Consider the following 26006-nt stretch of genomic DNA (forward strand, 5'->3'; position numbering starts at 1 on the left):
GGGACAAATCTTCTGAGCAAGTTTCATAAAGATCGGAAAATAAATGTGGCCTCTAGAGTGTTAACAAGGTTTTACTATAGCCATATAAGGAAAAATGCCCCGCCCCCTGGCGGCCATGTTTTTCAACCAACCGACATCATTTTCGAACTCGTCCAAGATATTATTGGGATGAATCTTCTGACCAGGTTTTTTGAGGATCGGACAATAAATGTGGCCTCTAGAGTGTTAACAAGATTTTGCTATAGCCATATATAGCCATTTAAGGAAAAATGCCCCTTCCCCTGGCAGCCATGTTTTTCAAGCAAACGTCACCATTTTGGAACTCATCCAAGATATCATTGAAACCAATCTTCTGACCAAATTTCATGAAGATTGGACAATAAATGTGGCCTCTAGAGAGTGACCAAGGCAAATGTTGAAGTCGCACGATGGACGACGGACAAAAGGCGATCACAAAAGCTCACCATGAGCACGCTGTGCTCAGGTGAGCTAAAAAGGTAACACACAGCAGGGCTCGAACCACTGACCCCTGGAGTCCTGGAGTAAAAAGTCTCCCGCTTAGACAATGTGCCTGTACCACGTGACTTTTTCGGCTATGTGTGGGGCAATCGGTTCTCAACAAAACATCGCTTCAGGTAACGTTTTTGATAATTTTTTAATGAATTCAAACCATTTACAAAAACAACAACAAAGACGAGTGCCCGGTCATTGTCAAAATACACAACTTTTTAAAGTTTGTCCAAAATTAATTAAGTATTTTGTCCTAAAAGTGCAACCTCATGTTTGTAAACACACAAAGTGAAATGCTATGTGTGGTATATTTTTTATTCAATCAACAAAAACGTTCATTATAATATTGTCGAAGGTTAAACAACAGGGCGGACATTGTAATTCTTCATAGAGAAGCAACATACATTGTATGTTTGCGCAAATACATCTGATTCGGATTACTGTTTCCTCACAAATATCATAACTAAAACGAAAATTCGCGAATCTGAAACAACTTTTTTTCAATTTAACCAAACGTGAAAAGGTCCCTTTAAAACAAAATAAAGAGTAAATACAACTATTAATACTAGTAATTGTTCGTGTTTAAATACGACGACATGCCCGTATGTAAATAAGTATGTGTTTCAAAACCAATGGAGGTGGGCTGTTTCTTTCAGTACAACCATTTTCATTCATCAGCAAATAAGAGGCCTGAATAATTTTCGAAACCAATATTAGAAATCGCAGAAAACAATCATCATATATTATAATAATTATCTCGTAGCATAAGTTTGCAAATTTATTTAACTCTGACATCTACATGAGATAGAGTTCCGTTGAAGTACAAATTTACATTGAAGAAACGAGTGTGTGCGAGTGCGCGCGCACGTTTGAATCAAGTATTACAAATCGTACATTGAACTTGTGGAGTAAGATCTTAATTATATCCACTAAAGAAATTACTTTGTTTTTGTGATTTTTTTGTACTATGATGGAAGAGAAAGGGTTGTGTTCACAACGTATAAAACACATAAATATGCACAAAAGTCTGGTCCTGTTCGTGATATTATGTATTATATACACAGAACATACCCCGTTAGCATTTTCTATGTGTATCAGTAAATATCAACGTCAAGGCGACAAACATTCAATTTAATAACGTTTTTATTAGTATCTCTCTGTCAAACTGAGCCCACGCCAAAAATAACAAGAGCACCGCCTTGCGGGTGCAGACCGCCCATCTATTTTTCTTTTAAAGGTGAATGGACCCATCTCAATACTTCAATCACAAAGGAGGGAGGGGTGGGGTGGAGAGGGGTGTTTAGTGTGGGTGTGTGGTCATTTATTACATTATCTTCCAAAAATGGGGAAAAAAAATGCAAAAGGCACATAATTCTGTCAAGATGCACGCCAGAGTTATTTAACTTTGCTTGCCCAGTCCCCTCATGATAGTAAGTAAGTGTACCAAGTTTGAATGCAATAGCGTTGATACTCTCTGAGACAAGAAACCGTTGGAGAAGGGTGATGCTCACCAAAGGTTTTTTTTGTCACAATATTGCACTATATATTCAGATAAAAGGAAACGTCTTGAGGGCACAGTAGTTGGGGTGACAATATTTTTTATAGAAAATTTCAAAGGGCCATAACTCTGTGAAAAATCATCCGACCAGAACCCGCTGATAATATTCACATCTCCTCTTGGTAGTGAAGCTTCCCTTAAAGTTTCATTGAATTCCGGTCATTAGTTGCTGAGAAATAGCCCTGACAAGAATTGCACTATATGTACAATTAATGGAAAATTTCAATGGGCCATAACTCTGTGAAAAATCATCCAATTAGAACCCGCTGATAATATGCACATCTCCTCTTGGAAGTGAAGCTTCCCATAAAGTTTCATTGAATTCCGGTCATTAGTTGCTGAGAAATAGCCCGGACAAGAATTGCACTATATGTACAGTTAATGGAAAATTTCAAAGGGCCCTTACTCTGTGAAAAATCATCTGACCAGAACCCGCTGATAATATGCACATCTCCTCTTGGTAGTGAAGCTTCCCATAAAGTTTCATTGAATTCTGGTCATTAGTTGCTGAGAAATAGCCCGGACACAAAATGTGCAGGGACGGACACATGGACGGACACACGGACGGACAGACGAAGCGGCGACTATTTGCTCCCCCCAAAATAAATTTAAGGGGAGCATAAAAAGTTGACATTAACACAAAACTTAACTGGACGCCGACGCAGACCCAAAGGTGATGACAATAGCTCATAATTTTTTTTCCAATAAATAGATGAGCTAAAAATGTGGTTATATTTATTTTCAAAATTTCATATGTTAAACATTGAAACATTTACCTGAATAAATGAGTATCACTTGTTAAAAAAAAATGTCCAAAAAACAAAAAACGCTTTCTTTGCCACGCAGACGTCAAAATCTCGCTTTAACCGTACTGATGCATCATTTACACTTTGAAAATAGCATACTTGACCAACATTTATTTACAATGTTTGTGTGTGCACTGTGGTGTTAATAAACATGAAGGTTCTATGGGGCAAAATGTCCTATAGTCTGTTAAGGCAAAAGCTCCTTGTATAAAATATTACATTAGTTCAAAGGACAATTTTCCTTTATTGCTTTCAAATAGTCAATATTTCTCTTGCGTATTCAAAAATTAAATTAAATATTCCTCCAGCATGTTAAAAATGTAAATATTAATGACAAATGATGCACAGTGGACAAATGGCGGTCACAAAAGCTCATCAAATACAAGTAGTTCTCTTGGAGTTCAAAAGAACAAAACAAAACTGACAATAGAATGCCCTGTGTTCATTTTTCAAATTCTTCATATCCAAACAAAATTATGTGCAATACAAACATATACATGTAGGCAATTAAAAATGAGAAAGTGAACCAAACCAATATATCAATATAACGCTTAAGTTTTCAATGTTAGCCCGTATTTAATCCTAACATTTGACATAAAAATACAAATAACATAAAATTATGGTCAGCAATTTCCAATCATCTGAACAAGACATGTTTGTAAGACATGCATAATCCTCCCCCCCCCATCCCAAGACTTAAGTTTTTAATGATTTCTAACCCCCAGTAATACATAAGCCAAATATAAATATAAATAAATGGGTAATTAAACTGGAAGCATTTACTGGAGGAAGTACAATAATTAATCCTATTACTAGGGAACAAAGCGTCAAATTTTAAATGCTATTTCATAATCATAGAAAGTCCACTTTTGGTAACATGGGAATAGATGGTAACCATACTGACTATTATATACTGTAACTTCAACTGTGAGTTTTTAGACAATGTGATCTTCACCTTTAACCTGGACTTGATAGGTGTCTTCTTTTTCTTAAAAAAACTGACTTCATAATTTGGAAGAAGTTCAAATCAGTCTCCAGATAGAGTACATAAACAAAATGGTATATACTAAGAAGACTGACAATCTGATCGACTAACCCACCAACATACAGGTGCAAAGAAATACAGCGGTACTTTTTCTTAGGAGAGCATAATTTTAATACGGCTGGTACAGTTACACAAAGACTCCATTATTATATATAAGATCATTGAAAATCATATTGCCATATAAATAAACAAACATTTTTCTTAACAAATATGAAACATAATTTTGTTTGTCTTTCTTAAGGAAAATTATTCTGTCAACTTTCTATGACCATTCAATTAATGAATCCCATTTTACAGCATAAATAATTATATTTTAACACAACATATACAACCTTTGCAATATCAGGCTGTTGCATTCAGCCTACAAATACATTTTTTACACCGTTCTTCAACTCTTAACACATATAGTTAACAACAGTTATAATTCAACAGTTAATGATACTTAAATATTTTTAGCTTTATATTGTAACTAAAACCAATAAATTAATTAAAAGAAATAATTAGTACTGACTCTTAGCTGGGCCTGTAATCACAAAAGCTCCTCCTGAAGATCTCAACTTAAGTTGTTCTTAAGTGAACACTTAACATGGTAACAATAAGATCTGTTTTGCTATGGGAAATGCTGAGACTTCTGCGAAATCAATAATTATCTTGTAAATATTTACTTGTTTTAAACATGTTGAACGCAACAAAGGGAAATATGTATTCCTCTTTTGACAAGTTGGGTGCATACAATTATGTATAATGTATATACACAAAATGATCATAGACTAAAGGAAAATATTACCGATATTAGAAGATTTGCCCTTAATTTTCCAAAAGAAGCTTTGCGAACATGGGCCCGGAAAATTAACCGTTTTCTTTTTTTTAAAGAACTTTTTAAGAATGCAAACAAGTGTCATCACATGTAATCGTCTCTTCAATGGCTTTCACCTTTCTTTCCAGCCACCTGAAAAAAGATAATATTATATATATGTTAAACAAAATAAGACTTATATCTATAAATATGATAATTCTTCACAATGAAAGAGCAGCCTACCTTAATTCCATTCGCTACGACATTTCTTGACTGTCAAGCCAATGTCAGCCCTTTCCCAATCATGTAGAGCAAGGATTTCAATAACTTTTTAAAATTAGAAGTTTTAACTTCCTATCATATGGCTTTGGAAGTTTGCTGCATTTTGAAGTTTAAACAGCACGACAAAAACATGCACAACTATAGCTGTTATTTTAGTCATGTTTTTTATGTAAACTTTGAGAGTAACCACGTATTCTCTTAATGTATTCCTTCTCTCACCTCCACTTTCACTGCAAAATCTTGATATATTTCCCAGGGTTATAAACATACATTTTGACAACAGTTTAAATGCTGCTATATTTGTTTTTTAAATCCTTATTTTACAGAAATATAAGAGTTTTCTAGAAAAATCCAAGTATTCACCCAGCAATTTTTTTTGGGGTTTCTATTAAATTATTTTCCTGTTATTACCGGTATTTTTTTAGCAAATGCATAATACAAACAAAAAATGCACTACAGACTGTCTTCATAACTTTTTTTACCATGAGGGTGAACAAGTGTGATAACCACAACTTATCCTAATTATTTCATTTCTTACACAACCTCCCATATTATTTGACAGTACTTTTTATGTTGGGAATGAACACCTCTTTACTCTATAATCTGCCCTTTCTCCAAGAAATACTTTCACAAGTGAATTTACGTAAAAGCAACAAAATTTGTTGTGAATTAAACAAGGCTGTGAAACTTTGTTGCACTAATGTGGTTTTATTGGCTACAAAATTCATTTTTTTAAGTCTTTAACACATATTTTTTTGAAAATTTTGCATTTTACTTAACAAATTCTTAGCATTTACTCAGAACTGCTATTCAAATTAGTAAGGTCTACCCCCAATTTGTTACAGAATAGCCCAAACTTGACTATATGTTTTTTTTTGGACTCAAAAACAGTTAAATGATAAATCTTACCCGTTTAAAGTCACTCATGTTGGTGGCATTGACTGGAGAACCAATAAATCCGAGGTAATCCAAGCGTGTTACCTCCCCCTCTTCCTGATTGTCCTTGATAAACAGCTGAAATAGTAACCATTGCAACTGTTGTGTGTAATAAGTACCATTGCAACTGTTGGTGAGTAAGTAGTAACGTAAGGTCATTTTAAAGTAACAATAGCAACTGTTGGTGATTTAATTGTAACCATAGAATCTGAAGGCGAGTTAAGTGTACCCATCACAACTGTTGGTGGGTCAATAATAACTATATGTGAGTTTAGTAGCCATGGCAACTGTTGGTGAGTTAATAGTAACCATATAGAAACTGTTTGTAAGTGAATAGTAACCATAGCACTTTTTGTGAGTTAAGAGTAACGAACACATCAGCACAACTGTTGGGGAGTTTATAGTAACCATATGTAAGTTGGAAGTAAAAATAAGAACATTTGGCAAGTTAACAGTAGCTATAGCAACTGCTAATGTGTTCATACTAACCAAAACAACTGTTGGTGAGTAAAAAGAAGCCATCTTTATCTTACTGATTATATGTATTAATAATACGATAGTATTTTGCCATAAGCATGCATTGATGTCTATGTGAATAAACAAAAATGATTTAGAGTTTATTCACCAGAGACATGCATATTTTATTGTTCTCAAACACATTTTTTAATTAATAATTATAAGTTCTACTTAAACTACTACTCACTGTTACACTGGATACATTCTGGTATTTCACAAATTTTAATGGAATCAAGCTTCCTTCTTTGACATCATCTGGAGTCAGTCTGAAAAAAAACAAAAACAAAGAACTGTATGAAGTCCAGTTAAGGTGTGTACAAACATATTAATTAATCAAGTTATTGGGCAGAAACCATTTTTGCACACAAAGTTATAGTGACATTGACCTCAACGTTCACATGCACATGTTTGATTCATATAGCTCAATTAGTTATCATGTTATTGAGCAGAAAACATTGTGCTATATTTACCAATGGTGACCTTATACAATTGACATGACGCCTTATCAGTAATCGCTCCTCCCACTTAATCACGTGGCTCAGCAGGAAGAAAACCCATATGCAAGCCCATGCTATGATAGGATTTAAGGTTTTATGCATACAGTATCAATACAATACTTCAATTATCTAGAGATATTGAATAGAAACATTTTTTTAAATTTACTAATGGTTGGCTTAATAACCATACTGTTCGCTTTCCTATATTTGTAATGTTTATGTAAATCAAAAGAGGAACATTAATAAATTAAAACAATACACGCCAACTAATTAGATTTACAAATGTTTACAAATTAATGTAGGTGAATTTTATTTATATTGCAAGCAACCTCTGCATTTAAGCTACAAAAGTGATATGGAGAAAATGCACATTTTCCTTAACCAGTTTGCTAACTACAAAAAATGGGGCAAAATTCTGCTAAATTGCAGGTCAGATTTACAGTTCTTGGTCAGTGACCTCAAAAATTGAATATAAACCTGTTTGCTGTTTGACTGTTTCAATTGAATTACTGTGGTAGAAAAACTGATATGGAGATGTTGCCTGTTCACCTTTAAAATATTTCTTAGAACAACAAGATATGTGTTTGTCAGAAACACTATGTCCCCTTCTGCGCCACTTTGAAGCAATATATTTGACCTTTGACCTTGAAGGATGACCTTGACCTTTCACCACTCAAAATGTGCAGCTCCATTTTGCAAAAGTTATAGCAAAATGTTAAAGTTGGGGCAAACAAACACACCAACAGACAGGGCAAAAACAGTATGTCCCCCACTATAGTGGGTAGGGGAAATAAAAAGGGGCATTATTCAGCTAAATTGCATTTCAGAGTTATGGAACTTGGTCAGGGACCATTTAAAGTTTCACCAAGTGGAGTTTTATTTTAATACCTGTTGTTCAAACAGTGATGTGGAGATCTTTACCTTAACCAAATTATTATGCACACAACAACAATTGTCTGTAGAGTAACGGTAGAATAGCTCTGACTATTTGGTGAGTAGTCCAGCTAAAATATTAAAGTGGTATTATGCCCATTTTGAACTGTTGAATTGAGCTGAAAGAATTTACAGGTCAAAATTAGTTAAAATGTGGTAAATGACCAATTATCTGCAACTCATCTTGCTACCAGTTGTTTATAAAAAATATATATTATATTTGATATTTTATATGACTGTCCCAGTCCTCTTAGCCGAGCGGAACTGTCTTTTTATTAGGATCAGAGTTAGTGATCGTGTGTCGTATGAATAGATATCGTTGCAGGAAATTAAAATGATCCATAAAACAAAATTGTGTCTTTGTGTCGTATGAACAAATCTGCACTAAAACTAAATTTAGATTCACATCGTACATGCATGATCAGTTGTCAAACAAAAGTACGGTCGATGTTCAGATGGATTATTTTCCTCTTTCCGGGATATTGTTAATTTGTTTTAGTATGTTGATGTTATTAACAAAAATAAGAGTAAATGAAGTGAAGACACCAAAAATAAACAATGGTCACGATAGACACCTATAAACATAGCATATACTGTTAGATGCGCATAATATCACTGTAAACTTAGCCCAGTTGCTGATGTTGTAGTGAGCAGAACAGTTTGTCTTTTGTTTGAAAAAGTCCTGCGTATATTTGCAAAATTGCAAACAACAACAACATTGTTGATGCAGGATTTAACAAAACTTTCTTTGACAAAAACACTATTTTTCTTACTCTAATGTTTGCACTGGCTCCATGCTGTCAGCAGAATCAAAGTCAAGAGATCGAGGTTGGTTCTGGAAAATCTTTACTGTCTTTGGACCTTTATCTGCAATTCGAAAAGGAGTCAAGCATTTTTTTCTCAGTAATTGATGAATGTGGTTGATTCCCTTTGAATTTGCGAAAATAAGCGCTGTAAGAGTATTATGACTTTTTGAAACAAGAGGGCCTGAAAGGCCCAAAGTCGCTCACCTGAGATAACAAGATATTATTGGGACAAATCTTCTGACCAAGTTTCATGAAGATCGGAAAATAAATGTGGCCTCTAGAGTGTAAACAAGGTTTTACTATAGCCACATAAGGAAAAATGCCAAGCCCCCAGGCAGCCATGTTTTTCAACCAACCGGCATCATTTTTTAACTCGTCCAAGATATTATCGGGATGAATCTACTGACCAAGTTTCATGAAGATCGGACAGTAAATGTGGCCTCTAGAGTGTTAACAAGAATTTACTATAGCCATATAAGGAAAAATGCCCCGCCCCCTGGCAGCCATGTTTTTCAAGCAAACATAATTATTTTCGAACTCATCCAAGATATCATTGAGACCGATCTTCTGACCAAATTTCATGAAGATTGGACCATGAATGTGGCCTCGAGAGTGTTAACAAGGTTTAACTATAGCCATATTTAGCCATACAAGGAAAAATGCCCCGCCCCTGGTTGCCATGTTTTTAAAGCAACCAAAACCATTTTCGAAATCATCCAAGATATAATTGGGACAAATCTTCTGACCAAGTTTCATGATGAATGGGAAATAAATGTGACCTCTAGAGTGTTAACAAGGTTTTACTATAGCCATATATAAGGACAAATGCCCCGCCCCCGTGGTGGCAAGGTTTTTCAACCAACCCGCATCATTTTTGAACTCGTGCAAGATATTATTGGGATGAATCTTCTGACCGAGTTTCATGAAGATCGGACTATAAATGTGGCCTCTAGAGTGTTAACAAGATTTTACTATAGCCATATATAGCCATATAAGGAAAAATGCCCCGCCCCTTTGCAGCCATGCTTTTCAAGCAAATGTAATAATTTTCAAACTCATCCAAGATATCAACAAGACAAATCTTCTGACCATATTTCATGAAGATTTGACAATAAATGTGGCTTCTAGAGTGTTAACAAGGTTTACAAAAGCCATATAAAGCCTTATAAGGAACAAGACTATTGCCAAGCAATAAAAGTTCCCTACCAGCTCCACGATTGTCAGAAATTCCACCATTGTCAGAATATGTTTTTATTTGTTGCCATAGCAACCAGAATTTTTGACATAGGAACAAAATGATATGAAGTGCATAATGTCCATATTGCCATCTATCCATTTTTCAAGTTTCATGAAAAAATATTTAGAACTTTTGAAGTTATCGCAGGATCCAGAAAAAAACACCATTTTCAGCAGTATTTCTAGTCTATTTGTTGCCATAGCAACCAGAATTTAAGACATAGGAACAAAATGAAATGACGTGCATAATGTCCATATTGCCATCTATCCATATTTCAAGTTTCATGAAAAAATATTAAGAGCTTTTAAAGTTAACGCAGGATCCAGAAAACCGCCATTTTCAGCAGTATTTCTAGTCTATTTGTTGCCATAGCAACCAGAATTTTTGACGTAGGAACAAAATGAAATGACGTGCATAATGTCCATATTGCCATCTATCCATATTTCAAGTTTCATGAAAAAATATTAATAACTTTTAAAGAAATCGCAGGATCCAGAAAACCGCCATTTTCAGCAGTATTTCTGGTCTATTTGTTGCCATAGCAACCAGAATTTTTGACGTAGGAACAAAATGAAATGACTTGCATAATGTCCATATTGCCATCTATCCATGTTTCAAGTTTCATGAAAAAATATTAAGAACTTTTAAAGTTAACGCAGGATCCAGAAAAAAACACCATTTTCAGCATTATTTCTAGTCTATTTGTTGCCATAGCAACCATAATTTTTGACGTAGGAACAAAATGAAATGACCTGCATAATGTCCATATTGCCATCTATCCATATTTCAAGTTTCATGAAAAAATATTAAGAACTTTTAAAGTTATTGCAGGATCCAGAAAAAAACCCATTTTCAGCAGTATTTCTAGTCTATTTGTTGCAATAGCAACCAGAATTTTTGACGTAGGAACAAAATGAAATGACGTGCATAATGTCCATATTTCCATCTATCCATGTTTCAAGTTTCAACAAAAAATATTAAGAACTTTTAAAGTTATCGCAGGATCCAGAAAAAAACACCATTTTCAGCAGTATTTCTAGTCTATTTGTTGCCATAGCAACCAGAATTGTTGACGTAGGAACAAAATGAAATGACGTTCATAATGTCTATATTGCCATCTATCCATGTTTCAAGTTTCATGAAAAAATATTAAAAACTTTTAAAGTTATCGCAGGATCCAGAAAAGTGTGACGGACGGATACAAAACCACAAGTCCCCTCCGGTGAAACTGGTAGGGGACTAAAAATGCCCGCCCCCTTATTGCCATGTTTTTAAAGAAACCAAAACAATTTTCGTACTCATCCAAGATATCATTGGGACAAATCTTCTGACCAAGTTTCATGAAAATCGGAAAAAAAATGTGGCCTCTAGAGTGTTAACAAGGTTTTACTATAGCCATATAAGCAAAAATGCCCCGCCCCCTGGCGGCCATGTTTTTCAACCAACCGGCATCATTTTTGAAGTCATCCAAGATATTATTGGGATGAATCTTCTGACCGCGTTTCATGAAGATTGAAAAATAATTGTGCCCTCTAGAGAGTTAACAAGATTTTACTATAGCCATATATAGCCATATAAGGAAAAATGCCCCGCTCCTTGGCAGCCATGTTTTCAAGCAAAGGTTACCATTTTTAAACTCATCCATATCATTGGGACAAATCTTCTGACCAAGTTTCATGAAGATCGGAAAATAAATGTGGCCTCTAGATTGTTACAAGGTTTTACTATAGCCATATAAGAAAAATGCCCCGCCCCCTGGCGGCCATGTTTTTCAACCAACCGGCATCATTTTAAAACTCGTCCAAGAATTATTGGGATGAATCTTCTGACCAAGTTTCATGCAGATCAGACAATAAATGTGGCCTCTAGAGTGTTAACAAGATTTTACTATAGCCATATAAGGAAAAATGCCCGGCCCCCTGGCGGCCATGTTTTTCAAGCAAGCGTAACCCCATTTTCAAACTCTTCCAAGATAACATTGAGACCAATCTTCTGACCAAATTTCATGAAGATTGGACAATGAATGTGGCCTCGAGAGTGTTAACAAGGTTTTACTATAGCCCTATTTAGCCATATAAGGAAAAATGCCCCGTCCCTGGTGGCCATGTTTTTAAAGCAACCAAAACCATTTTCGAACTCATCAAAGATATCATTGGGACAAATCTTCTGACAAAGTTTCATGATTATAAAATAAATGTGACCTCTAGAGTGTTGTATAGAGAGTTAACAAGGCAAATGTTGACCCCGCACAACGCACAACGGACCACGGACAAAAGGCGATCACAAAAGCTCACCATTAGCACGTTGTGCTCAGGTGAGCTAAAAAACAACAACAAACAAGAGATGTGTTCGTCAGAAACACAATGCCCCCTATTGCGCGTTTTTTTTTTTTTCCTTTGACCTTGAAGGATGACCTTGACCTTGAACTTCCACTACTCAAAATGTGCAGCTTCATGAGAACGCCGCTTTGAAATAATTTTTTTTTTACCTTTGACTTTGACCTTGAAGGATGACCTTGAACTTCCACCACTCAAAATGTGCAGCTTCATGATAAAGCCGCTTTGATTTTTTATTTTCTTTGACCTTTGACCTTAAAGGATGACCTTGACCTTGAACTTCCACCACTCAAAATGTGCAGCTTCATGAGATACACATGCATGCCAAATATCAAGTTGCTATCTTCAATATTGAAAAAGTTATGGCCAATGTTAAAGTTTTCGGACTGACAGACGCTATATATTTGACATCTGACCTTGAAGGATGACCTTGACCTTCACCTTTCACCACTCAAAATGTTCAGCTCCATGAGATACACATGCATGCCAAATATCAAGTTGCTATCTTCAATAGTGAAAAAGTTATGGCCAATTTTTAAGTTTTTTTCAGACGGACGGACAGACGGACAGACTGGCATACACACATACTGACATACTGACTGACGGACAGTTCAACTGCTATATGCCACCCTACTGGGGGCATAAAAAAACAAACAAACATTCAGACATTATCTATATAAAATATCATCAAGGTGAAGTTACTTAATGTGCCCAATGACATTTGAACATACATGTATTATGGGCATTCCGAACACTGACCTGCTGGTCCGTACAACTTCAAAGAATGCAGCTTCACAGGCTGAGAGAACTCTATGCTGATGAGAATCTAAAATGTAAGAAGCAGTGTGAAGTTGTCAATGTTAACAAAAAATTAATACTACTTTTTTCATACAGTCTTTCATTGGTTTAGCAAGGTCAGGTACTCACAATGTATTTTTCTATTAGGTCTCTGGCTTTTAATATCCAGAAAGTAAATTATAATTTAATTCTTACAAATTAACATGTTGACATAATTATGGTATCACAAAAAAACATGACATAATTACCGTGACTGTATACAGTATTGCTAACTTTAGTTGTGTAATTGTGTAAATGCTGGTTGAATGGTATTTGGTAAAATTAATTCATTACACAACTTCTCAGTGACTGTGTAAGGAGTGATACAGGCAGCCAATATATATTCAACTCAAGTTACTCTCTCAACTGAAAAGCAGTGTAAATAATAGCACAGCGTTCAAAATATTGCATAAGAAAAAAACAGGAACGAAACTCTATTCAAGATACATTTTGAATATTAACAGATTAAAAAAAAAACATGTTTGAAATTATATTTTTGAGGGAGACAATGTCTTTGTCAGTGCAATAACATTACAGGTAATAACATTACCTTACAGTAAGACACTAGGTAACCTCCCTTAGAAGTCATACAATGGACCAATACATTATTATTTAAAGGGAGACAATCTTACTTTTTCATAAGAGTCAGAAACTAGGTTATCACGCTTGTTAGTCAGAGATTGAATAGGTTAGAGAAACTTACAGTGAAATAAATTATTTAGATATATGATGGTACACTCTCTAAAAAAAAAATAAGTTTATGTACTAGACACATATTTCCAGTTAAAGGGGCCTTTTCTCGTTTTGGTAAATTGACAAAAAAAAATATAACAAGAGCTAGCTGTCACTTTAGGATGACTAATGCCCCCTATAAACGCTTGATAGAAGTTATGAGCTTCTTTCGAAACCTAAATGCATATTTCGAAACCTAAACGCGGACCCTAAGTTCAAGGTCAAGGTAACAGGGGTCAAAATCTGTGTGTGTATGGAAAGGCCTTGTCCATATACACATGCATGCCAAATATGAAATTGCAATCTAAGGCGACATAGAAGTTATGAGCATTTTTCGAAAACTAAATGCAAAGTGTGACGGACAGAAAGACGGACAGTCCGATCACTATATGCCCTCCTTCGGGAGCATAAAAAGACGTTAATGTGTACATCAAAATGTATAACCTCGGCTTTTCGACGTACGTTAATCGATAGCTACCGGTCACGTGACTAAGTTACGACACGGTTAAACGTGCGGGATTAAAACATAAAATGTTGTTTTTTTGTGTTTAACGCGCTATAAATCCATTAATAACAAAGGAAATATACCGGTACTTAAAACTATATTTTTTTGAAAGAGGAATTAATAAGCAACAAGATAATGTATAAACCAATAAAATCGGAAGATTTTAGTTTTTGCATAAAATTGAATTTACTACAGTAAGGGTCAAATACTCGATTCAACTCATGTCAATAATCAATATACGCTCCGTGCATAATCCAATGGCTTGTCATACAATCTAACAAAACATTAAAACTTAACTAAAGAGAGACAATCCTACCTGTTCATCACAGTCAGATTCAAGGTAGCCTCCCTTTGTTGTGAGACAGTGAGCCAATGGATGTTCATCTGCCTCATTTAAACACTCGCAGCCGGACTTGTTGATGAATGTTCCAAGGTCCATCTGCAAAACAGATACATACCAGTATTCATAGGTCCCTGAGAAAAAACACATGAAATAATTAAAGTCTGAACTGAACATGATAAAGTCGAGGGAGTCCTGAGATTTTGCAACGTTTTTTGTCACCCAAAAAGTCAGCCCCATTACCATTCTCAAAAAGTACGTATTGTCCAAAGTCACTGCCAACAATTCTCAATACATTAAGGTTTCCATTTTTTTTTTTAATTGCAAATAAACTTTCATTCCCCTGTTAATCTCAACAAGTTGAACCTTAGTATAAAGAATATTGAAAACAATATTATTCTCAATTTTAAGTATTTGTTAGCAAAATAAAAACACCAATATCAGTAAAAACTTAATAATTTTCTAAATGAAAATGACCTGGCCCCCATTCAATAAAAAACAATGCTTTGAGTCTAATACGCAGCCAAACTTTCAAAATTCAACAAATTATGTTTCATCACTGTCAGATTCAATTGAGAATTGATGCTGTTTGTAGTTTCCATACAAACCGTCTGTCAGATAAAATGTCAGACCCACCATTTATTTGCTGTTTTTTTGTCATCTGGACTTAGTTTTAAAAACAGCAGATTCAGGGCATGTCATGGTAGAGTTAAAAAGTAAATGTTTGCCAAATTTGAGCAACAATTTTCAACCAAATATAAACCTTTTTCATAAAACTTGACGGAAAATACTCCTTCCACAAGGAAAAGCAGGGAGATCTGTACTGAATAAGGAAAATATTTCTCTTCAAATCTCCTCTAGGATGAGCTGTAAACTTACGATGCTTTTTTGAAATTCAAGCCCTGCACTTACATGACCTTTGACAGTGACCCCTTCCTCCCCTTCTTCATCCTCAGCCCCATACCACTTCTTAATCTTCTCCTCCAGTGCATTAGGGTCAGCCCCTCTCTGTGAGTCTATCTTCACCTTGTTCTTATAGAAGATGAACGTTGGCATTGCTGAGACATTTTGTCCTTGGGCGGTTTCCTGTGCAACAAAGAGTTAATATAATAACATGTATCTTTGTTTAAAAACAACACCTGTGAAAGGGAGAAGATGATCATCTGCATGGCTGAGACATTTCAAAATATACATGCTTTTAAAGAAAGAAAATTCTGTGCAATACAGAAATAAACAAGGGCTGTTTGTAAAACATGCATGCCCCCCTATATGGGCTATAAGTTGTAGTAGCAGCCATTGTGTGAATACGTTTTTTGTCACTGTGAACAATGGTGGTGGTAGTAGTAGTAGTAGTAGTAGTAGTAGTAGTAGTAGTAGTAGTAGTAGTAGTAGTAGTAGTAGTAGTAGTAGCAGTAGTAGTAACAGTAGCAGCAGTACAATAACAATACTTAAGAATGATCAAATGGGAAAAGGTAACCTAGCACTGGCAGTAAATATCATATGGGGCTCATTTACAGGTCAGATTTGGAATCTCTGCTGTAAAATGAGATTTGAAATGAATTTAAGGGAGGCAAATGCTGTAATAAAAAGAACATGCATAAACAGTAGTTGTTTCCCTTGTTTGAACCATGCTAAATCCTTAAAATGCCTATTTCCAGTAACTGCGACCTTCACCTGTGACCTTGACCTTTGACCTAGTGACCTCAAAATCAATAGGGGTCATCTGCGAGTCATGATCAATGTACCTATGAAGTTTCATGATCCTAGCCCCAAGCGTTCTTGAGTTATCATCCGGAAACCACCTGGTGGACGGACCGACCGACCGACATGAGCAAAGCAATATACCCCCTCTTCTTCGAAGGGGGGCATAAAAATCATTTTATTTAAAGGGGCCTTTTCACATATATTGGCATTTTTTAACTTATTCATTAAATGCTTTATATTGATAAATGTAAACATTGGATCGTAAAAGCTCCAGTAAAAAAATCAAGAATAAAATTTAAAAAAAGGAAAAGAACATTGCCCGGACCAGGTTTCGAACCAGTGACCCCTGGAGTCCTGCCAGAGTCCTGAAGTAAAAACGCTTTAACCTACTGAGCTATTCCGCCGTGTACATATACTGAATGTATTTTATACCTTATATAAGCAATCTTCGTAGTTTCACAAAATTTAACGACAAAAACAGAACTCTCCAAATTATTCAATCGTTTCGCGTTGCAACGCTTTATAATTTTTAGGTTTTAAAATCGTCAAAAGATGCATATAATGGCTATATTAGACCATGGTAAATGTTCAGTATTACTGTTTCCTTACAAATATCATAACTAAAATGAAAATTTGCGAATCTGAAACAACTTTTTTCAATTTTGTCAATTTACCAAAGCGTGAAAAGATCCCTTTAAACACATGTATTCAGGGTTTTCAATAGATTTTCAATACCACAAGTTAAATGACCCCATGCATGAAAATTTCAGGGGTCAGATGAAATTTTCAGGGGTCAAAATAATGAAGTACAGCATTATTGTGTTTGTGCATGCTAGTTAAATTCTCAACAAATGTTTTTTAGTATGAACTTCACACACTTAACACAATTTCTATAGTATAAAAATAGATTATTGATTTAGCTATATGGCAACATTCGCATCAAAAGTGAGGAAATTGCAAAATGCTTGCATCAAAAAGAAGGATTCTGCTTCAATTGAAATCCCTGATGTATTTCAGCTGGATTGCACTAAAGCCTTAAGCTTATTGAAACCCTTGCGAGATGAGATCTAAAGAATTGGTGTCTTCTTTTTTGGGGGGGGGTGAGATCTAAAGAACTTTAACCCATGACCTTCCTATTTATAGGCGGACACTATATCCAATATGACAAGGCGACCATAAACTCTGACATGTGAATTCTTATGGTAGATTATCATCAACCCTGTTATGTAAACAAGAGGGCCTGAAAGGCCCAAAATCGCTCACCTGAGATAACAAGATAATATTGGGACAAATCTTCTGACCAAGTTTCATGAAGATCGGAAAATAAATGTGGCCTCTAGAGTGTTAACAAGGTTTTACTATATCCATATAAGAAAAATGCCCCGCCCCCTGGCAGCCATGTTTTTCAACCAACCGGCATCATTTTTGAACTCGTCCAAGATATTATTGGGATGAATCTTCTGACCAAGTTTCATGAAGATTGGACAGTAAATGTGGCCTCTAGAGTGTTAACAAGATTTTACTCTAGCCATATAAGGAAAAATGCCCCGCCCCTTGGAAGCCATGTTTTTCAAGCAAACAATTATTTTCGAACTCATCCAAGATATCCTTGAGACCAATCTTCCAACCAAATTTCATGAAGATTGGACAATGAATGTGGCCTCGAGAGTGTTAACAAGGTTTTACAATAGCCATATAAGGGAAAATGCCCCGCCCCTGGTGGCCATGTTTTTTAAGCAACCAAAACCATTTTCGAACTTATCCAAGATATCATTTTGACAAATCTTCTGACCAAGTTTCATGATGAACGGAAAATAAATGTGACCTCTAGAGTGTTAACAAGGTTTAACTATAGCCATATAAGGAAAAATGCCCCGCCCCCGTGGTGGCCATGTTTTTCAACCAACCGGTATCATTTTTGAACTCGTCAAAGATATTATTGGGATGAATCTTCTGACAGCGTTTCATGAAGATCGGACTATAAATGTGGCCTCTAGAGTGTTAACAAGATTTTACTATAGCCATATAAGGAAAAATGCCCCGCCCTTTGGCAGCCATGTTTTTCAAGCAAACGTAATCATTTTCGAACTCTTCCAAGATAGCAATAAGACAAATCTTCTGACCAAATTTAATGAAGATTGGACAATAAATGTGGCCTCTAGAGTGTTAACAAGGTTTTACAAAAGCCATATAAAGCCATATAAGGAAAAATGCCCCGCCCCCTGATGGCCATGTTTTTAAAGAAACCAAAACAATTTTCAAACTCTTCCAAGAAATCATTGGGACAAATCTTCTGACCAAGTTTCATGAAGATCGGAAAATAAATGTGGCCTCTAGAGTGTTAACAAGGTTTTACTATAGCCATATAAGGAAAAATGCCCCGCCCCCTGGCGGCCATGCTTTTCAACCAACCGGCATCATTTTCGAACTCATCCAAGATATTATTGGGATGAATCTTCTGACCAAGCTTCATGAAGATTGGACAACAAATGTGGCCTCTAGAGTATTAACAAGATTTTACTACAGCCATATAAGGAAAAATGCCCCGCCCCTTGGCAGCCATGTTTTTCAAGCAAAGGTTATCATTTTTGAACTCATCCAAGATATCATTGGGACAAATCTTCTGAGCAAGTTTCATGAAGATCGGAAAATAAATGTGGCCTCTAGAGTGTTAACAAGGTTTTATAACAAGTTTATAGCCATATAAGGAAAAATGCCCATCCCCTGGCAGCCATGTTTATCAACCAACCGGCATCATTTTCGAACTCGTCCAAGATATTATTGACAGTGTTTTTTTTCACCATTTTGGGAATGGGGCCGGGTCCCATTGGATTGGGAAAATTCGTGGCGTTCTGACTAAAATTGGGAAATTAGTGTTGTTGTTGTGTTGCTAACAAATGCTTCAAAATAGAGGATACAAGTGTGTCCAGTATTATATTTACTAAGGGTGATCTTATATGGATGGGAGATATGGGAGATGAACAAAATATTGATCTAAAAAATAAAATAAAAAAAATATATATATTTTTATTTTTTTGGTTCCATTGGGAATTTTTAGCTCCCATTTGGGAAAAATATATACTTTTTTCCATTGGGAATGGGTCCGGTTACTGGACCCAATTTTGAATGAAAAAAAAACACTGTATTGGGATGAATCTTCTGACCAAGTTTCATGAAGATCAGACAATAAATGTGGCCTCTAGATTGTTAACAAGATTTTACTATCACCATATATAGCCATATAAGGAAAAATGCCCCGCCCCTTGGCAGCCATGTTTTTCAAGCAAACGTAACCATTTTCGAACTCATCCAAGATATCATTCAGACCAATCTTCTGACCAAATTTCATGAAGATTGGAAAAAAAATGTGGCTTCTAGAGAGTTAAGAAGGCAAATGTTGACGCCGCACAACGGACAAAAGGCGATCACAAAAGCAAGTTGTGCTTAAGTGAGCTAAAAAGTAGAATAGACAGGGCCTGCTTTTGACTTGAATTACAAAGTGGTAGATAATTATAATTGTGCTCATTAAAATATCACAAAAACACTCAGGGTAGACGTTCTGTCTCTGTTCCTTTAACAGGGCCATTGGGAATTTTATCATCACGTAATTTACATTAAATTGGGAAAAAGTTTGACTGTTTAAGAAAAGCTATTTTAAATCTATATACTTAAACAGGAGCAAAACATCAGACTTGGTTAAAAAAAAACATGCTTCTTTCCATTGGGAATATGACCAAAGAACAGTTTTAGAAACATCCAAAATACACCCAAATGCATTATTTGCTTATAATAATTTATCACTTACTGGACATTGGTCAACATCTACTTTCAGAAAAACTGCCTTGGGGTACTTTGCACTCAGCTGAATGAAAATTGGGGCAATTCTGTTACATGGTCCACACCTAGAAAAAAGACAAAACATATAAAGTATAATTAAAAAGGAAGACCCAGCATTTTAAAATGTCCTTGATTTGACAAACTTGTTCAAAAACATTGTTCAATACCATTTAACTTTGCATTTTTAGAATTACCATTAACCAAAAAAGTAATTGGCTTTTATTCCTAGTTTTTCTTATAAAAGAAGATTCTATGTCATCCAAAGCACAGAGTTCGCAAAAACTGTCAGTCCTGACCAGCAAATTTTACTCAGGACAGAAAATTGATTTAAGAAAATCGGTTTGTCTGATTGACAAAAATATCCGATCACAATATTGTTATTTGTAGAAAAAGCATTTGCATACATGTAATAAATTTTCAGACAAATTCTGGGACATTGAGCTAAATTTTCCGGGACTTTTGCCGATTTTCCGGGACATGTATACATATAGCGATAGATATAGACATATAAGCATTTTGGGTACGCATTTTTTTCACATCGTAAATTGCTAAGTTCGAAAGCCTACCCGAAAAACACTAGTTCTATTAACGTTAAATTAAACATTATTACTTCCGGTACTAGATACAAGCCACGTGATTTTCGTGTTAGAAAAGAGCACCAAATTGCTTTTGTGTACATGTCACATCATCTGCATGAAACACGTGGGCGTATCCACGGCCGCATTAAAACTTTGTAGCGCATTTGTTAATACTATTTAAAGATGTGATGAAATAACGTCCACTCGGGGCGTTTTTTCCCTCTGAACACGCGTAAATCGCCTGACGTGATGTTCATGTTTTTATACAACACAAAATATACCCACACTTTCCATACGAGTGTCGTCGCTCATTCAAAGCGTGCGCCAACAAACTGCCATAAAATCAGTCCACATGTATTCAAGCCACTTAATAACCACATTAAACAATGCCGCCTTTTAGGTTTGACTGCGAATGTGAGACAATAGATATGATAAGAGGACCCCTGTTAATTGATTGATTTTGACACGTAGCGTAGTCACCTATTTGCGTAGGCATTGCCGTGGAGACGCTGCGGATTAGTGGGAACACAGATTCGAGGCACAGTTTAGCCTTAGATAAGGTACATGTATATATGGATTTGGTAAAATCTGGGACATTTGACAGATTTCTGGGACTGCGGGACACGTTCTTCATTTCCAGGACAATCCTGGACAATCTGGGACGTATGGCATGTATGGCATTTGGAAGCAACGTAAATTTAAACAATTTCAGCCCATTGCCATTATGATCAAATTACAATACCGATTTTAGGAGCACAACAACACTGTATTTAGGAGCACAACAACACTGTATTTAAGTAAAATAATGGTTTGGATCAAATTTACATAGAATACATTTTGACAAAAGTAATAACAATTAAACAATAATTTATTTAATAATAAACCACAAGTAATCCAAGCTCAGCTGAACAAAAAGAGAATTTTCAGATTTTGTTTGAATGGTTAGCAGACTGATATAGATTGGACTGTTTTAGTTTGGGGGTGATTTCTGCATTTAAATTTATTTGTTTTTTTAAATTGTATTCTAGGACTTTCACAACAAGTTTTCACGAGATGCCTCCATTTTTAAGACAATACAGTGACTGAATTCTGGTGATTACAGGTGATCCTAGATCTTTCCCTAAGTTGTTGAATGTGTATGTGAGGAAGTAATAATTCTTGGCTTTAATGCAAATATAACTTTAATTACATAATAATGACACATAAAGATATAGTTCAACACAACAATTAAATATCTAAAAGGTACTATCTTTTGTTGTAATAGTTTCGTTGCATTGACATAAACTGATTTAGACTGACAAATCTTTCAAGACAGACGGAATGACTGACATACTTTTCAAGATTTCGCGTACACAAAAAGCAGGAAACAATTCAACAAAACTGAACTGAAAGATCCACATGTTAAAGCTCTAACGTGTATACAAAGCGATCTAAGAGTTACAATATCCGAACAAATGTCATCCGAAATAACTTACACTGTTGTCATACATACCAAGTGGCAAAGAAGTCTACGACAACAAGTTTTGTACCCGCGTTCGTCAATTCGGGATCGAATTCGGCGTCAGTAGCTATCACACGTACGTTATTTGCCATGTTTGGTTGTTTATATTGACGTTTTTAACACCTTACTTAACGATGACAATTAAAAATGCCGCTTCCGGTTTTGGAAAATGGATCAAACGGTCACGATCGGTACCTGTGGACAAGACGGTCTCAGGTCGTGTGCTCTGGTACCCGGTCAATAAGTGACTTAACCGTGGAACAGGTCTGGCATTAACAAAATTGTAGACGGTAACTCCAGTTAAGCAATGTATGGCCACAGCACGCTATCTTGTATAAGGAAAATTGTGTAAATGGATAAAGCTGGACTCTCTGAGTTTCTTGGGGTTGCTCTTCATATATATATATATATATTGCTCTAAAGTTTTGTTTTGTGTCGCTTAAACGCACATGTGTATGGAGGCATATAACGGCCATTTGTGGTCAACAGAAACATGGTCGCTGACAATATAAAAGTAGATTTTCTTATTTACTCCAGTACATGAAATATGTAAGTGGGGTGTATTCTGGCATATTGTGTCGGTATGGCCTATCGTGCGTTTTTTTTTGTTTCTTATACAGAGCACAACTCGATAACTGTCAAAGGAATCAACATAAAAGTTCAATTATTTTTCAATGATCGTGGATGCAGTGCACAAAAACCATAGCAACTGTCGCTGTGATTGCCATTTGTCAAAGTTTCATACTTAACTGTTGTCGGCGACTGTATCCCTTCTTACACATAAGAGATAATTATGATTCACACATTACCATCGAAAACAAACATTAAATAAGAAGTTGAAAAGCCCCTCTAACAAAGTGGTAAACTGGTGGTGTTTTGGGGGTCGGAGCAGATTTCAGGCTGTTTATAACGAGGTTATTTTTATATATCGGTAGTTATTTCGCCGTTCTCAGAGGTATATACGTCATATCACAGAGGTAACTTAACCTACAAGCGCTTTTCCAGGTTCAGCCAGATTACCTGATTAAATGCTCATGCTTACCTAATTAAGTGACAACTGCCCTTTTGACTCAGAGGTAAGGGTATCATGGCCGTAAAATAATTTCAAGACAAAGCCTTACACAAGTTTTTTGGCCGGTTTATGAATAAATTTACACAAAAATGGAATGTGTATTTCTTGTAATCATCCTTCTTTCTTTTATTTAAATTGAGCTGTTCACAGATTTTCGTATTTTGTAAACATTGCATTAAATTCATTTACTTACGAAACAAGAATGTTTGGAATAGTTTAAAATAATTATAATAACATGCACACGGGCAAACAAAGATATGCCCGGGCCCTCTCGAAGCAAAAGCGAATAATCTGCCACTACACCTCACATACATTTCAAGCTGAATGTTATTCTAAATGCTATGTCGGTATTACATGTTTTTCAACTTATCGACGAAAAGCGTTACCATGTTACAATATTTTTTTCCGATTCCGATTGATGATTTTCAATAGAGATACATATATTTTTAACAGTTTTTTTTTATTAAGCCGTGCTATTTTGCTTGTTTTATTAGATTCTTTTTTAATATGTGACATGTTTTGACGACTGCCATTTTTAAAAACTGTAAACAACGAAAAGTTGTAATGACAAACATATGAGCTTTATTCTTGTGTATTTTGGAGTTATTTTGGTTCTATATTAACAAAGGAATAGCCATTTAAAGCAAAAAGAATAAATACCTTTTTGAAATGTGTTGAGCGTCATTAAAAACGTATTGCTGTATTACAACAGAAAATTTACAGACATATTAATAGGCAACGCGGGCACCTAAATACTTTTTTTTGCGAAAAGAGGTGTTTCGAAATATTAGTTGTATGTTGGAGCTCTGTATCGAGGTGTCCGTACAGTCGGTTCTTCATAATTTTGACAACCCGGACAGTCCCTCCTACATGATTTTGACACCTCATCCATAGGTTTATACAAATATCCGACGATCAAAGGTTAACACCTATAATTAGCAGTTAACATTTAGCAGATTCAACATGTGCCGATGAATGTGATGTTAAAACATAGAACTTTTAACGAACAAACGCGGTCAGCCTGTGTTATGCTTTGAGGGTCACTTGTACTCCAAAAACACACGTCTAAGTCTACAATACGACGGGTATCTAGTAAAAGTCGTTCCGATTTTTGCAAGGGTTCGCTTATTATAGATCTCAGTATAAGTCAACATTTTAAACTAATTTTAGCGCCTGTCTTCGTCGGGACGTGCGCCCGAATCCGGAGAAGTTTGTGGATTTTAACATTCTGCCTTTAGAGAGACAACGCGATGGTAGAAAAAGATGTATACAGACTTAGCAAGGGCGAATCGGTGGAGAAACGTTTAAGAAAGAAGACGGTGAGCCACCAATCGACACTGAAGATTTTGTGCGAACAGTATGTGGTTGGAACCATGTCGATGGTCGAATTTCTTGGAGTGTTGGGCACCGAATTCGTCTCGGGCATTGGGTGTGACATTATTGACTCGTTTACATCCAGCTGTGTGTTTACATGTACATATGTGTTACTTTTCGTTTTTATCTGTTTTGTTTTGCATATTTATTGTGTATATATCTATATAAATACATGTATAAATTTAAATATATGCATACTTCCTGTCCGTACATCCGTGTGCATAATATCATAACCACTCGAAGTTCCATTTCTTACTCGAATTTCCAGTTTTTAATACCCTTAGAAAACAATATATATAGAGATATTATTGGAATCACACAAATATGTTAGAATTTATCGAACTCTTACACACTGACAAAGCAACAACAATTTAATAGCTGTTTATTTTCAATATGCACGTCTTTAGAGTTGCAAATTCCGTTTATTGATAATTCTTAATTTATATTGTATATGACTGTATGTCATTGACCACTGTTGACTACATTATGTGGTATGTGTATATTTACTCATGGTCTTGAACTGAAACCATAAAAACATATTTTATTCCATTCGAAAATCGGCACTTATTTCAATAAATTTTATTCAGGAAAGAATTTCCGGGTTGTAAAAATCATGCAGGAGCGACTGTCCGGGTTGTAAAAATAATTTAGGAGCGACTGTCCGGGTTGTCAAAATAATTCAGGAGCAACTGTCCGGGTTGTCAAATTGATGTAGGAGCGATTGTCCGGGTTGTTAAAATAATGTGGGAGCGCCTGTCCGGGTTGTCAAAACAACGTAGGAGCAAATGTCCGTCTTGTCAAGATAAGCGTAGAAGCTATTGTCCGTGGGGGCGATTGTCCGGGATTCCTGTATCGAACACTGACGCTGATCTACTTAACGTCATACTTATTCGATATGTACACTCCCCGCATTTTCGGAAGTATCGATGAAGATAAATGCCACTTTATAAGATTACTTAGTGTTTATCGGTAAACTATGTTTTTCATTAAGGCCTATTTCCGGATTGTACCACCATGATAAAAATCACCAGGATTTGAACTGATTTAGATCCGCTTGTAAAACCATGAGTGATCACTTATCGATTTCCCGTTAAACGTGTCTGAATATTCAATGTTGTGAATCAATGATTCAAAATTTTCAAAGCATACTTGACCAACTATTATTGCAGCAGCATTTACTGATTCCACCACCAACGCCACCACCACTACCACCCTATTCATTTGGGATTATAAAACTTGAAAATGAATGAAAATGGAAGTCTATGGAA

The 26006-nt window shown here is 35.6% G+C and overlaps 3 protein-coding genes across 4 annotated transcripts in view; all 3 read right to left on the reverse strand.

Moving 5' to 3' along the window:
• Positions 1-26006, reverse strand: part of LOC127868950 (uncharacterized) — a 350197-nt gene that overhangs the window by 70679 nt on the left and 253512 nt on the right. The window lies entirely within an intron of this gene.
• Positions 1-26006, reverse strand: part of LOC127868951 (uncharacterized) — a 340228-nt gene that overhangs the window by 70679 nt on the left and 243543 nt on the right. The gene's annotated exons all lie outside the window — the stretch shown is intronic.
• Positions 1636-22458, reverse strand: LOC127868955 (thioredoxin-like protein 1). The gene is made up of 9 exons (XM_052411175.1): positions 22284-22458; positions 20182-20278; positions 15585-15758; positions 14649-14771; positions 13018-13084; positions 8653-8746; positions 6637-6715; positions 5907-6011; positions 1636-4868 (listed from the first exon to the last, which is right to left on the reverse strand). Exons 1-9 carry the CDS (start codon positions 22382-22384, stop codon positions 4839-4841), a joined length of 870 nt encoding a protein of 289 aa, XP_052267135.1. The 5' UTR covers positions 22385-22458; the 3' UTR covers positions 1636-4838.

Source organism: Dreissena polymorpha, chromosome 2, assembly GCF_020536995.1.
Source record: "Dreissena polymorpha isolate Duluth1 chromosome 2, UMN_Dpol_1.0, whole genome shotgun sequence".
Lineage (NCBI taxonomy): Eukaryota > Metazoa > Mollusca > Bivalvia > Myida > Dreissenidae > Dreissena > Dreissena polymorpha.